Here is a 12062-nt window from a genome sequence, read left to right as displayed (position 1 = left end):
GTGTCCCCGTGACACCTGAGCAACCCCCGACCTCGCACCTGCTCGCCCCACAGCCCGGTCACCTGAGAGGTGCTTTCTGTCTCCTTAGGTGAGGAGGTCAGAGTCAGGGAGGGGGCAACCCCCGCAAGGGCAACGGCAGCCCGGCAGTCTGAGCGAGGCCCGCCGGACCCCACGCCCACTCTGGTTTCTACTGCCCCCCAGTGCTAGAATTCAGCCCAGCAGATGTGGGGGAGACCCTGGAGGGGCGAGGGGGGGGGGCTCCACGTACCTCAGGAAGAGTTCTATGTGGACCACGGCCGGCGCGATCTTCTCCACCACGTCAGCGATGAAGTTGAATTTGTACCGCGGGCTGGTCAGCTGGTGGAGACCTGCGCTGGCAGGAAGAACCAGGCGCTTTAGCGAGGCCCAGGCATTTGGGAAGAGGGGCTCGCTTGCCCCAAGGATGGTTAATGCTGAGCTTCCTCACCTCACCTCGCCAGGCCGGCCAGGAGGCTCAGAGAGGTCAGAACACTTGCCCTGGGCCACACAGCACTGACATGACGCTCAGGCTGGATCTGGGCTAGTCGCCCTGGGCCCTTGCCCTTCCTCTCAGATACAGCAATGCCCTGGCGCGAGGAAACCGACCCTTCCCCTTGCCAGCACTGGCCTGTCCCTCCAGGCCTTGTGGCTGGACAAGGTTACAGCAGAAGCCCCTGGGTAGTCCCTTCTGAGCTGCCTGCTCCTGGCCATGATGTGGCCCCCATCTGGGCCAGGTCGGCTGCCGCTGTCTGAGTCGCCAGGGCCGCCCCCCGCCCCCACCCCGACCCTGATCTGTGTCTCACTTAGCCAGGCCCCAGGCTGGCTTGCCAGGCAGCTCACGACCTTCCCTGGAACATTCGCCGGCTCAGATTTCTGCTGCCGTCAGCAGTGGAGCTGCTGCTTGCCAGGACCACAGGCCTGAGACGTGTGGGTGGCACAAGGCCCACACCCCTTTGGTCTCCCTGTTCGGGCATAGGCCGGGGTCTCCCAGGTCCCCGCCAGAGACCGGCGCTGTCTGGAAGCCACGCTGCCCAGCCCTGCTGGTAAGGGCTCTCAGGGCCTGAAATGAGTACTGGGCTGAGCACCATTGAGCTCCAGCTGTGTGGCTTTAGGCAAATCACTTACCCTCTCTGGGCCTCGACACCTCACCTGAAACGTGAGACCAAAGGTGCCTCTCCACTCCCATCCCCCAGGGAGCTGTGGGAATAGGCTGTGACTTGCAAACTGTAATGCTCCCTGCCTCGGCAGGGGTGGGAGGGGAAGGGGGGAGCCCACGGCCCACCCTGCTCCCTGATGTTGGTGAACAAAGAGGGCTCGGCCTGTAAGGTCCAGCTTTGCAGCTGATGTCTCCTGATGGTCTCTGGGAAGTGACGGAGCCTCAGGATCTAGTGAAAATCTGGTTTTGCTGGCTGTCCAAAGGGACGGGAGGGAGCAGGCTGGGTGCAGCCCAGGAGCAGGGTGCAAGCCCACAGTCGGTGCCTCAAAAACGTCTGTGGACAAATGCGGTCCCCATCCACAGCCCGACTCATCTGCCCAGCTGTCCAGGGGGGCAGCCAGGGCAGGGCTCATCAGCTCCAGCCTAAAGGTGGGGAAACTTGAGGCTCGGTTCGAGGAGAACCAGGCTCCGGACGGCGGTTGCAGGGCTCCCTTCCTTAGGGCCCTCCCCTCCCCGCTGTGGCCCCTGCAAAGCCCTGACTGTGAATTAAGCCTGAGCTGGGACTCGGGGCCCAGAGGAGAGCTTGCCTTGGGTTCCTCGGTCCGGGGAGGCGAGCAGGTCCCACCCCACGGATCCTGTGATGTCTGCCCCTCAACCAGCCTGTGGGCGCCGGTCACGGCGGGCCCAGCCCCCTGCGGTCAGCCTGAATCAAAGGCCGCCTATCCGGGGTGGCTGGAGACCGGCTGGGAGACGTGGCCCACTGCCGGCCACCTCGTGGCTCCCTGATGATCAAACTGCGGCCGCCAGGGACCACCGTGCCCAGAGCCCTCCTCCCAGAGGCAAAGCCCAATGGAGGGGTGGCGTCTAAGATTCAGAGGTTGTGTTCGTGGGCACGGCCCATGCCGGGCCACGGCTCTGCCTCTCCTGGCACACGTGGGTGCCAGGCACGTTTATTTCCATGTGGACAGCCAACAGTCCCTGAAACTCTGGAGGAGAAGCTACCCGTCAGCTAGCCTGTGGGGCCCGAGCCTAGCTCTGCTTGCCCGATCCCAAGGGCACTGGGAACCTGCATTCACGCTCTATCATTTTTTTGTTTTTGTTTTTTGCGGCACGCGGGCCTCTCTCTGTCGTGGCCTCTCCCGTCGCGGAGCACGGGCTCCGGACGCGCAGGCTCAGCGGCCGTGGCTCGCGGGCCCAGCCGCTCCGCGGCACGCGGGATCCCCCCGGACCGGGGCGCGAACCCGCGTCCCCCGCGTCGGCAGGCGGACTCTCAACCACCGCGCCACCAGGGAAGCCCCGTGCTCTATCCTAAAGGCACAGGGAAGGAAGCCAGCCACCAACCTTGTTGCCCCTTCCAGGTTCTGCTCTCTGACAAGAAAGCTCCCCCGCCAGGCAATCCCCACGTCACCAAGGTCCCGGAGGACCCCAGGCAGCGGGGGGGACTCAGCACCAGGCCTGGATTTACTCTGGCCAAGGCTCGTGCCCACCATGCCGCGCTGGAACAGGCAAGGCCAGGCGGGGGAGGCCAGGTGTCACCCCTCCCTGCTCTGTAAACCATGGGGGCCACTTACCCCCAGGCTCCGCTCCATCATCCACCATTCCCACGTGGACCGCTCCCCAGTCTTCCCTACCACGATGCTCTGGCCTGTCCTGGGTGCAGCTCAAATGTCGCCTCCTCCAGGCAGCCCTCCCGGCAGTCTTCCTCCAGCCCTCCTTGGGGCTCCCAGCATAAAGCCTGCCCCACCGCACTCGCGCTCATAGGATGCTGAGTGGCTCCCGTGTGCGTGCTCCGTGCTGGGGGCGGGGCAGGGAGCAGCCAGGCCCAGCACTGTGTGGCCAGTGACGGGACGGGGGGCCCAGGGTGAGATGGGGGAGTCCAGCGGCACCCCTAATCCAGGCCTGGAAGAGCACACCGGGCGGGGAGCAGAGATGCAAAGACACGGCATCACGCGTGAGGGCAGCCACGGGTGGATTCGGCCGACTCCACACCGGGCCCGGGGCGCATGAGACAGAGGAGGGGTGAAAACATCTGATCGGAAGAGGCTGCGCTGCCACGTGACTCAATCCCAGATCCCAGCGACTCCAAAGCTTTGGGCGCGTCTGTCCAGCCCCTGGCCGACCCAGCCCAGGTCCCGCGGGCGGAGCGTCCCGAGCTGCGCAAGCAGCCGAGGAGCTGACCTGGGCCCCCCCGCAGATCTGGACGGCGCGGCGGCCTCCCTCCAAATGCTTTTCTTTCCAGTGTGGCCTCTCCAGAGATCACTTAAAATAGGTGACGCCCGATTTCACGTGACAATTTGAAAACAAAAACCCTCCGTAAAATAGGCACAGGCCAAAGGCTGGCGGGAAACACATCAGAATAGTTCATGGTGGATATCCGGGGGCAGAGGTAAAGTTATGAGTGATTTTGTTTTCTTTTCTGTGGATTTTCCAAATGTTCTCCCGTAAGCAAGTTCGATATAGAAAGAAACAGAAGGGAGAGAGGAAGGCCTGGACGGGCTGTGAGCTGGGCTGGGGTGTGAGACAACGAGAGGCAGGTGGTGACTGGCGGGCTGTGGAAGCTCCAAGGAGAAGCCGGGCTGGGCTCACCTCCCACCCAGGCACCAGCTCCTCCGGGACACACGCATGTCCGGATCCCGATAGCCCAGCTGTAACCAGCATACGTGAACCCCCAAGGCAGCCCTTGAGAGGGGGCACGGGAGGCAGGGCCTAACCCTAACCGTAACCCAAGGACGAGGATGCTCTGCTTGACCCCATCCGGCCCAGCACACAGTAGGTCTGCAAACACCACCACAAAGAACATTGTTCAGCCTGTTAACCAGGTTTTGCGGGGAGCAGCCTCACAAGAGCAGCGTCAGTGTGTCCCAGGAAACAGGCCGGAGACAAAGATGGTTTAGGGTGGAGACAGGCCTGGAGCTAGCCCCAGGTCCCATGGACTTCAGAGCCCACGCCCGCCCCGACCCCACGGCCTGGGGCTCCCCTGTGGAGCTCCTGGGTCAGCCGGCTGGTGACACAGGCCCTGCCAGGCCCTGTCCCTTTAAGCCAGCGAGGTGGGTGGCGGGAGGAGGTAGGAGGCGGGCAGGGCCTGCTTCCTGGTCCTCCTCCCCGCACACGGATGAATCATCCCATGAATCAGTGGGAAGGGAAGACGTGGTTCCCACTGCCTCTTTCCACATGAAAACCTTGGGCCCCACGGCTGGGGCAGACTCTGTTTATTTGGGGGTTTTGACAACCCCCATCCCCGCCTGCACGCTGTCCTGGAGCCAAAGTTCTGAAGCCAACAGTCAGTCTTGACCAGATTCAGCTGTTAGCATTTTTTTTTGTTTGTTTTCAAAAATAAGCTGCAATCCACAGGCTTTGGAAGTTCTAGTCAGGAAGAACTTGACACAGAGCAAAGCAAACAAGGCCAGGTGTCCAGCGGTGGCGCCCTCCCGCAAGAGGAAGGGGCACAGCCAGAGCGGAAAGGGACGGGGAGAAGGGCTGGCAGGGAGCCAGGCGGGGCCCGGGGCTCCACCTCCCACGTTTCTGCATGTCAGGGCCTCCGGCACAGCGGCAGACCCTGAAAGAGGACCTATGATGTGCCAGCTCTGGACAGTCACGACTGCCATGGAATGGATGGGGAAATCGAGGCCCAGGGCACGACAGTGACTGGCCCAGACACCCCACAGGGCCACTGATACTGCTGCACGGGTTGTGTGCTGCACAACTCCAGGACCATTCGTAACAAACATCACAGCGTGACTACCTCCCTTGGAATTGTGCAGCGCGCAACCTGCACAACCGTATGCATTACCTGTCCAGCACACAAAGGGCAGAGCCAGGACTGAGACCCAGTTCTTTCCTCTAACTCTGAGGTCACTGCCCCTTCTTCTATTGCCTCCTGCAATCAGAAGACACCGCCCCCCCATCACCCAGTAGTTAGGCAAGAGCTGGGAATGGAGGGGCCATCCGCAGGTGCCCACAAGGTCCCAGGCTGCGCCCATCTGTCCATAACGCTGACTACAGCCTGCAGGCCAGATGGCAACCTCTCAGCAGGGCTCACGGACCTGGGTGTCCAGGTCCCATTTACATCTGCAGCCTCGCTACTGCCGCATGCCCCCGACCCGGTACCCTCGGCTCTGGTTCCCCAAGCATGCGTGCTCTGAAGTGCCCCCCCAAACCTTTGTAATCAGTCCCTCCCTCATCACCCCCAGGCCCAGGCCAGCACACCTCCCCTGGGGAGCCTGCCCTGACGCAGTGGGCTCAGTGACCGAGCTCACCCGTCTGGGGCCCAAGGCACCTGGTGACCCCTCCCAGACCTGCCCTTCGAGACTGTCCCCGTGGGCTGGGCGCCCCTGACCCACAGTGGTGAGCGGAGAGCAGCAGGGGGGGCAGGGGAGTTACCAGGGGCTCCTCCACAGCCTCTCGCCCTCACCCCAGGCCCCGCCCACCACCCACAAGGGGCAGAGGCTTCGAGGCCCCCGAGAGCCGCCTTCCGGGTCTGATTAGTTCCCGGACGGCTCCCTGCCTGTGTTTTTCTTTTTCTTGAAAACACGCCTGTCCCCGAGTGAACTGTCTCCCCCCAGCCAAAGACAGTGGCTACAACTCCTGGGGGGGGGGCGATGCTGCTGTGTGCGACCCCCAGGCTCCCGTCTCTGGAACCCAGGGCTGAGGGCTGCAGCCGGGCCACCCTCTCCGTGAGTCACACCAGCCGGGGTTCCGGGCACTTATGATGGCAGGCAGTTCTCACAGCAGCTCTGCAGCGCAGGAATCTTCACCCATTTTACAGGTGAGGAAAAAGGCTCCGAGAGGTCAGGAGACCCGCCAAGGCCCGCAGCCAGGTCCCAGACCCCTGACCCCCGGCACGTCTCTCTCCCCGGGCTGGTCCTCAGCCAGGGTGACTGGCTGTCCCACCCCCAGGAGAGCCCAGCCTTGGCCGGTCCTCAGCTTAGGGCCAGCCTGGCTTTGCTGGTTGTGAATCCCACTGGGGCTGCAGCCAACCCTGTGGAGGAGAGGGCTCGGCTATCAGCTCGTTTGCCCACAGGGCCGCCCAAGCCACGGAAGCCAAGGTGGGGTCAGCCCCTGGTCCTCCTCTTACAGGAAGCCCTCCCTGCCCTGACCGGTCCATCAGCTGACTCCTCTGGGTTCAGGCTCCTCAGCTGTGACGTGGGTACTAAACGAGGCCAGTGGAACCCCCGTGGGCAGGGCCTGGCACGTGGCAGCCGCTCCACCAACACTGCCCTCCAGATCCTTCCCGTCCTCCACTGCCCCACCTTCCTCTCACAAACTCCACTTACGTCAGATACGTCCACTTGTCAACATTTCGGTTTATTCCCACTAACACCTGTGAAGTAACGCTTACATCGTGCAAAGCACTTGAAATTCATTACCTCATTGATTGTCAATGACCCAGTGTGGAGGATCTGTTGTCCCCATTTCACAGATGAAGAAACTGAGGCGTGGAGGGCTTAGACTTGCAGCGTCTCTCCACGGGAAGTGGTAGAGCTGGGACTCACCCCTGAGCAGCCGGGAACAGAACTGGGTCTCGGTTGTGGCTCTGCCCATTATGTGCTAGAGGGGCTAGAGAATACAGTTGGGCAGGTTGTGCACTGCTACCCTCTGCACCAGACCGGGCATTCAGTTTGGGATGCGCACACACCCACACGTCCTGGCCACATCTTTGCTACACTGAGGACAAGGGGTCTGTGATTTTATTCTCTTTCCAACCTGTTTATTCAACACCCTTATCAAAACCAAGCAGGGAGGCCACTTCCTCAAGGTGCTGGAGGCCTGCCCGGGGTACAGGGCACTGCACAGTCAGGAGGACCCGGGTTCAGCACAGCTGTCCCTCCCCACCTGGTGACCTCGGGTAGCCCACTTCACCTTGATGAGTCTCTGCTTCTAAAGGGCCGTGACAAAAACACCTAGACACGATGTGTGTTTAGCCCAGAGCACAGGGTCTCGCCCTTGACCCTGGTAAAACCTGGTGGCTTCTCACCCTCAGAGCAGGCCCAGGAGGAGGCCGCTTTCAGACCCTCTGGGAGGACACACCGGCTCACTCGGTCAGCCGCCGGCTACTCCGTCATCCAGTCTGCACGAACCCCAGGCTTCCAAGGAGGCCAAGTGAATCTCTGCTTGGCCTCATTTTCCCCAGGGCTCCCGGCAGCTGAGAGGTACGTGTCAGGCCAGGTGGACGCAGCCAGTGGGTTGAGCCTGGCTCACCCTTGCTCCAGCTCACCCAGCACAATGCTCGCAGTGTGACCAAGTCAGGGCAGTTCATCCCCAGGGCGGCTGGGTGTCTCTGCCGGGTCCCCTCGGATGTGGACTGGAGGGCAAGGACGGACCTGGATTTGGGCTGGGTGGGGGTGGAGCTCCACAGGCCTCACAGGTCATGGCGGGGCCCCCAAAGCCTGGAGAGTTGATGAGCCTGCTACCCTGTCCCAAACCTAGGCCACCCCTTCTCCATGACACAAACAGAGCAATACTGCCACCAACACACGGACAGGGCCACTCACCAGGCAGGCTCTTGTCATGGAACCCCGTGCCCCACTAGACACCCTCCACGCCAGAGCCCCCCGCCAGAACCTGATCACAACTCTCCGAACCCGCTGCTCCAGGAGAGGCCCCGCCACCCACCCTGACCCCCTACCCCCATCAGTCATGAGATACGAATGCCTCTGGAGCCTGTCCCCCTCGGCTGTCCCCCTAGCTCAGGCCTCATCAGTTCTTCCTCCTCAGGGCACCAGACTCGCACTAGCTGGGCCCCTGTACCCACTCTGCACACCTGTTACCCATAAGCCTTCAGGGGTCCCTCACCTCCTAAAGATGGGTCACCCTCACAGCTCCTCCATCTGGCACCAGCTTACGCTCAGCATTTCCTGCTGTCCTCCTCAGCACAGGCTCTCTTTGCATCAACCTCTCCATGGCTGTTTAGATGCCACCTCCTCCAGGAAGCCCTCCCTGATCTATGTCTCTCCCCATCCCAGAGATGGGTTCTCCCTCCCCTGAGTTCCACACATTGTCATCCGTCCCTCACGACACAGATGATCAGGGATTTCACAAGGACTCCGCTGGTGGTGGTGATGGTGGGCAGGCTGCAGAGGCCAGGACGTACTGAGCCCACAGGCTTCATCAGAAGTCCTGCTTGGTCCCAAAGCCAGTGATCCCAGAGTCACAGCAGGGCTTTGGGCTGGGGAGATGTGCGTCTCATATCCGCCCCCTCGGGCCACCGTGTGGAGGTGCGTGGGAAGGGGAGAGGCCTGGGGAGACAGACTGGACGGGGTGCTGTGGGATCCCAGTGCACCTCCAGACCAGCTCAGTGAGCATGGAGGGCGAGGGTGCTTCCCAGGCCAAGCCCTGGAGGGAAAAGGACAGCTGCACAGCACCCCGGGCCTTAAGCTCCTCTTGGCTGGACTCCTGGCTCTTCACGAGTCCTCAGAAGCCACCAGACGCTGCAGTTCAGCCCCGCTGTCTGGGCATGGGGAGTGGGAGGAGTGACGATGCCTGATGAGTCCTGAATGCAGAATTCTGAGACCCACGAGGCCCCAGGAAGCCGCTAAGAGGATTAAAAATCGAAAGCCAACAAAGCGCTTAAATAAATAGAGCCGAGGGCCTCTGTTGGCACCTGCACTGGGGCTGAACAATAAAAGCTGATGATTAAACGCCACGTTGTGAACCGCCCAGGGCTTGAGATTCTGATTTAGCTGCACGCTTGAAGGCCTATTTGTCTGCAGTTGTAGGCAGAGAGGCTGTGAAAAGGGACACCTCTGCTCTACGCAGACCCGCTGCACACAGTTCTCTGGGTTTTACTCTCCCATTGATAGATATTCACCCACACCGTGTAGTATCTGCCTAGCACAGACATGGGAGTACACAAGAGCTCCACGGATAGGTAGTGAACCCATCATCACTGGAGGTATGCAAGGAGCGACACCCACCACGTGGGCCAGCCTTTCCTTCCACAGCACCTACTGAGCCCAGGTGCTGGACAGACGTCTGTCTGTGGTCACTGAGCTACTGTCCTCTTCTCACCCTCCTGTGTTTCCCCCACCGTCTGAGTTTCTCCAGGACACGGATGGGGGTCTGCCTCATTACAGGGGCCTTGTTACCAGCCCACGGCCAGCGGGACACAGAGAGAAGGTGCTTCACAGACGCGGACTCCCTCAGTCAAGAATAAAGGTTTCAAAACGCCTAGACCACCTCCAACCTCCCTGCTGACCCCCGGCACCCTGGAGCCTGATTCTAACAGTACCCACTACTTGGGAGAGTTGGCACTGGGAAGGGGCCCACAGACACCACCGAGCTGCAGTGGGCAGGCGCCAGGCCCACCCTGAGCTCTCCGCCTCCCAGACCCACCAGGCGGCTGGTTCCGAGCCCCGAGTCAGAAGGTGCCACGGGGGCTCAAGAAATGATAACGCCCATCTCCATGACATCGAGTGGCGCCATGCTCCCAGTCTCCTGGACACAGTCCAAACACGAGACTGACCTCATCACCCTCACTTCTCTTAAAACCTTTCAATGGCTCTCCCGTATAATCATGGCTAATCCCACATAACGCTTCCCAAACCGGGCTCCCCGGAACCCCGGTGTGCCAGGAGGAGGTCACGCGTGTTCTGCCAGGAGAGAGCTCTGTTGAGGTTCTCTTGGGAAAGCCTGGGTTTTATCATTTTGTGGGGTTTTTTTTTTTTTTTTTCCTCGCTCTAGGTTTTCTCAGAAGCTCTGATAGACCCAAGCAGAGCGTGAATCCCCACTGCAGGGCTGGCGTTTACTTTCCCAAACTTTTGGGGCCACAGGACACTTATCTTCAGAATCCCAGGCATGATTCGGGAAGCCTGGCCTACAGGATGAAGCCGAAAACACGACATGTACGGGCCACTTGTGGCCCCGTCCCAGCCAAGCTGCCCACGTGCACGCGCGCACACACGCATCCCCTGCACGGCAACCGCTCTGGGCTACGCGGCTCACCACGCACGTGCCTCACCACGCACGTGCCTCCACGCGGCGGTTCACGCTGCCTTCTCTTCCCAGAAAGCCTATCCCTCCCGCTGCCTGGAAGACGTGTCCCCATCCTCGGAGATTCAGCTTAGCTGGCCCTCACCCCCGGAGGTCTCCCGGCGCCCCAGGCAGCCGTGCCCCCCACGGCAGAGCCTGTTCGGGTGGGCAGCATCTCCTGGTGGGCAGCTGCGGGCTGAGGGCGCACAACGGGGCCTGACAGCTCCGTCGCCGTGCGCTCCGGGCCCAGCGCAGCTTGCTGCCCTCAGAGCACCTGCGGAACCAACGCCGGAGCCTGCATTCCTGAGAGGTGCCCCAAACCAATAAGGGCACGGCAGGGTTTTCCAGCATTTTCTTCCACAGGGTCAACCTGTGTGGCAAGAAACAACCCAGAGCCAAGTCCAGGTCAGGGGAGGCTGTTCTAAGGTTTGACGGGACTGAGAAATTTCCTACCCCGACGGCCGGTCCCCACGGAGCTCCAAGCAGTCCAGAGGCTCCACAAGCCCACTCCCCCCATTCCTAAACAGCCCTCAGGTGACAGGCGTTTTAAGCGCAGGGCAAGACAAGAGAGAAAACACCACATGTCACTCAACTGGTGTCTCTTGAATATCCAGACCGGATATTTAAGGCCAGGAAAGATCGCTTTGCATCCAACACCCAGGCGGGGAGGGGGATACGGGGACCTGGGGAGATGAGACACCACATGGGTAAGTTTTGATGAGGCCAGAGGCTGGAGAGCTGTAGAGCCAGACCAGGCCCCTCGGGGTGGTTAGGGGAGCACCGGGTTTCACTGTTGACTACTTCTGTGACCTTGGGGACAGCACTTTACCTCTCCCAGCCTCAGTTTCCCCACCTGGAAGACCAGAAGGCTGGTTGGATGATTTCTCAAAGAAACCATCACTTGTGCCCGGGGAGTGTGGACCTTGAGGCTCCGCCCCGGCTCTGAGCCTGTTTCCCCAGGAGACCGCTTCCTTCCACCCCCCGCAGTGCTAGCGGAGCAGCCCGACCGAGCGCTTACCCGATGGGCAGGCGCCTTTCTGCAGCTGGCGCACGGGCGTCCCGGAGAGCTGCAGCGCGCGGCGGCTGGCCGCCTGCAGCGCGCACACGTTGGCGTAGGTGTGCCCGTCGGTGCCGCACACGGCGTGCGCCCAGCGACACCGACACACGCCGCGCACGCACTCCAGGCTCTCCCCGCACGGCGAGTCTACGGCGCGGCCGCACGGCTCGCCCTCGACGGCGGCGCACACCAGGCAGCAGTTGCAGAGGTCGGGCACGTAGCCGCCGGGACAGCGGGGACTCGGGCACCGTGACACGTCGCAGCGCGCGGGGCACGACGTGGCCAGGGGCTCCCGGGCCAGCGCCAGCGCGACCAGGGCGGCCAGGACCAGCGCCCGCGCCTGCATGGCGGACGGGCCCGCGGCGGGCGGCAGCGCGGGGGACCGGCCAGGGGCGCACCGGGGCCGCTGCTCCGGGCGCCGACGGAGGGAACGCGGGCGGGAGCGCGGCCACACGCGCCGGCGGCTCAGGCGGGCGGACGCCGGGACCGCAGAGACATGCCCGGGGCGCGGAGAACGCGGGGGGCTGGGGAGGCGCCCGCTCCCTCTGGGCAGACGGTGGCGGGTAGCCGGCCCCGCCGCGTTTAAAGGCGCCGGCCTCCCGCCCGCCCTCGCTGGAAGGGGGCGGCCCGGCCCCTCCGCCGGCTCCGCCCCGGCCCAACCGCCCCCGCCCGGCCTTCCGGGCCTGGACCCACCCGCGGCCGAAAGCCGGGCCTGCCTGCTCTGGGAAACCGGTGTGATGGATATTCTGCGACCCCGCCCCCGGCTAGGGGCCTTGGGGAGGAGGAGCCACCCGTGTGCGGGCCTCCGGCACCCCTGGGAATCCCTGGGCTAGCCGAGTTCGTGACTGAGTTCCAGTGACCTCA

At 62.5% G+C, this 12062-nt stretch overlaps 1 protein-coding gene across 2 annotated transcripts in view; it reads right to left on the bottom strand.

Annotated features, from left to right (window-relative positions):
• HTRA3 (HtrA serine peptidase 3) overlaps window positions 1-11544 on the bottom strand; it is a 33855-nt gene extending 22311 nt beyond the window's left edge. For both annotated transcript variants that reach the window (XM_028485972.2, XM_007109254.4), the window contains exons 1-2: window positions 11160-11544; window positions 269-368 (exon numbers count right to left, since the gene is read on the bottom strand). In XM_028485972.2, coding sequence (XP_028341773.1) covers window positions 269-368; window positions 11160-11544 — 485 coding nt within the window. The remainder of the gene's footprint in view (window positions 1-268; window positions 369-11159) is intronic.
• Window positions 11545-12062: the final 518 nt, after the last annotated feature.

Source organism: Physeter macrocephalus, unplaced genomic scaffold, assembly GCF_002837175.3.
Source record: "Physeter macrocephalus isolate SW-GA unplaced genomic scaffold, ASM283717v5 random_559, whole genome shotgun sequence".
NCBI lineage: Eukaryota > Metazoa > Chordata > Mammalia > Artiodactyla > Physeteridae > Physeter > Physeter macrocephalus.
Note: the sequence above shows the minus strand (reverse complement) of the source record. Positions and strands in the feature narration are given on the sequence as shown.